Raw genomic sequence first — 3335 nt, forward strand, 5'->3', positions numbered from 1 at the left:
TGATTTCCTTTTGCAAATATTTTAAAAATTCTTTGATCATAATGATCCATTTCATTAGAAATTCCTCTGAATTTTGTATTCTGGGTTATATTTTTGATATAGGGCTTATTCTACTTTTTTAAAACAGTGGCATATATATATATATATATATATGCTTGAATTCGTCACTTCTATGATATTTCTTACGACAATGGGCGGGTTATGCATGCCTTGATCATTTGCGCAATATAATGATCGTATTATTATTGATCTGATCATGTATGCATAATTTGTACACGTGTTTGTTGTTTGTATTTGTTTTATATCTGTATATGTGTTCAATTTCTCGCTTGACAAGACATCTGCGAATATAGACGTTTTGCCAAAAATCCTATAGTCTCTTTAAATATGCCAGGTTGGTTTTGAAGGAATGTGTTGACACACGTGACTATGTCCATAATAAATACCAACTTTGAACACCCTGCTGGAAAGAGATAACTACATGTAGGAAATGAAAGTACAAAACTTTAAGAATTATCACACATAAAAATAAAAAATAAAAATAATAAAAATAATAATAATAATAAAAATAATAAAATAAACAGTAGAAAAATCATAAGCCATGGTTGATCCTAACTGCATCCGACAAAGCACTAAATCTTACACGTTGCCTACAGGTATCAAAGTTTTCTACCGCACACGCTATACTTACGAAGGCAGTCCTGTGGGTATGTACTGGGTTCTGTCAGTCCTGCAAGTGTAAAGATAGTCTTTATGAAGCCAGTTTCTCTGTTCATAGGTAGGATCGAATTGTACTAAAGCTTCCACTTGTTTTGGCCGTACAAATCTTCTGCTTGATGATTAGTCTCCTATCATGAGTATTGTGTGCGTGTACTGGCAGTAAGGGTATTATCAGAACGAAGGTGGGATGCAGAACAAAGATATGAGTTTATGGATAAGGGCTTTATTGGCAGTAAACCTTAGTAACTAGGCCTATATTCCCATTATAAAATAATGTATTGACAAGTCTAAAATTCTTCCCATGACAAAATAAAGCGTAAAGACTGCTCGTATGCTAGAGACCACGTGATTACCTTAGCAACACATGGCGTGTGCGAAGAAATTTTTTTTCTTAGTGATCGCTAACGGAGTGGAAAACGCGGACCTTTTTCCCCATGCTTTGACATGGGGTGGCCATTTTGTTACTGCCCATGCTAGGGCGATCACGTGATCTACAACTACAATTAAATTCACAAAGTCTGAGATGAATAATGACAAGATCGTCCGTTTTTTTTTCATCTTCCATAACCGATAAACATGAATTCAGATGATATGGTTGTTAGTTAGTTAGGGCTAGTGCATTGCATCTTACTCGAAATACGTATATAATAAAGCCATACATGCCTTGTGCCTTAATAACAATTTTTCTTCCAGTACCGTGTCTTTTTCGACAAAGTCGCCCTTGGTTGAATACAGGTTTATTTAGAGTCGGTCTTTACGGACCTTAACAATTGCCATATGCTACATGTATAACTTGATGCAATTTTGACCGAGTTCTTCATGATCTGCTGGACTTTTAGTAACAATAATCATCTCTTTTTGGCAGCTGTTTTTGTCAGAAGATCCGTCAATTTAAAACTGTCTTTATTTTTTTTATGTATTTATGTATTTATTTATTTATTTGATTGGTGTTTTACGCCGTACTCACTTTAAAAAATATGATGGCGAAAAGATGTACTTGTACCTGCGTAGAGAGTAGAGCAGTTCACGTCCTGTCTCCGTACCAGTTGTCCGCTTGAGTTACACTCCAACACATGACATCCACTGACAGTTTGCTGGTAGGTGATAATCATACCAGCAGCGTACGACTTCCCCTCAAAAATACAGCCCGTGGGAGCACGTACAGTTGTACCTGTTAAAAATGGGGGGAAAAATCAAGGCTACATTTTCCCTGTTGTTCAACAACAATGTTTTGAGCGAGAAGTATGGAATTTCTCTACCTCAACTCCGTGACTGTAGCAGACAGTAGCAGCCGCTCTGGGGAGTACAGACACAAGAGCAGCTCTGAGGAGTGCAGACACGACAGCCGCTCTGAGGAGTGCAGACACGACAGCCGTTCTGAGGAGTACTGACACGACAGCCGCTCTGAGGACTACTGACACGACAGCCGCTCTGAGGAGTACAGACACAACAGCCGTTCAAAGGAGTACAGGCACAACAGCCGCTCTGAGGAGTACTGACACCACAACCGCTCTGCGGAGTACAGGCACAACAGCCGCTCTGAGGAGTATTGACACGACAGCCACTCCGCGGAGTACAGGCACGTCAGCCGCTCTGCGGAGTACTGACACAACAGCCGCTCTGAGGAGTACAGACACGACAGCCGCTCTGCGGAGTACAGACACCACAACCGCTCTGAGGGGTACTGACACCACACCCGCTCTAAGGAGTACAGACACGACAGCCGCTCTGAGGAGTACAGACACCACAACCGCTCTGAGGGGTATTGACACGACAGCCGCTCCGAGGAGTACAGACACGACAGCCGCTCTGAGGAGTAGACACCACAACCGCTCTGAGGAGTACAGGCACGACAGCAACTCTGCGGAGTACAGACACCACAACCGCTCTGAGGAGTACTGACACTACAGCCGCTCTGAGGAGTACAGACACCACAACCGCTCTTTCATCCGGCTGCGTAACAAATGAGTAACCATAAAATCACACGACTGTATGTATACATAACAGATGTACAGAGTTGGTATAAGAATCAAACCGCTGTACATAATAAAACATTGAGGGAAAACTGAACATTCCTGACATTAAAAAACAGAGGTTCCTAATGATTGCCGATCTGGACATATTTACTGGAAAAAGGCTGGAGTTGTTTCGTCCGAATGTGTATGGTACAAGAACGGGGGTGGTCCGCTGGATTACAGTGTTCCGTCTTCGTATGTTGAATAGTACAAAACCAGCAACCAGCAACGTAATAAAAATTAATATTTACGGCAAATAAATCAATTTAAGTCAAACTATGGCCAAAACTGTGGGGCTGAATGACCATTGGCGCCTGATCAGGCCTTTGTAAATGCCGTCCAAGCGCACCAAACTGCGTATAGCAAAAAAAAATTATAATTCGTCCCTCAACCGATAGAAATTACATGACCATATCCATATTCAGTGATTTATTTTATTTTATTTTTGGGATTGGTGTTTTATGGCATATACTCAAGAATATTTCACTCATACGACGGCGGCTAACATTGTGGTTAGAGGAAACCGGGCAGAGCTAGGGGGAAATCCAGGACCATCCGCAGGCTGCTGTTAGACCTTCCCACTCACGGCCGGAGAGGAAG

At 41.6% G+C, this 3335-nt stretch overlaps 1 protein-coding gene across 1 annotated transcript; it reads left to right on the forward strand.

The window, feature by feature from the left end:
* Positions 1-601: 601 nt before the first annotated feature.
* LOC135467196 (serine-rich adhesin for platelets-like) lies at positions 602-2622 on the forward strand. Its single transcript, XM_064744960.1, has 2 exons — positions 602-703; positions 2002-2622. The coding sequence occupies exons 1-2, from the start codon at positions 602-604 to the stop codon at positions 2620-2622; spliced, it is 723 nt and encodes a 240-aa protein (XP_064601030.1).
* The last annotated feature ends 713 nt before the right edge of the window (positions 2623-3335 follow it).

Source organism: Liolophura sinensis, chromosome 6 (genome assembly GCF_032854445.1).
Source record: "Liolophura sinensis isolate JHLJ2023 chromosome 6, CUHK_Ljap_v2, whole genome shotgun sequence".
In the NCBI taxonomy this organism is placed as follows: domain Eukaryota; kingdom Metazoa; phylum Mollusca; class Polyplacophora; order Chitonida; family Chitonidae; genus Liolophura; species Liolophura sinensis.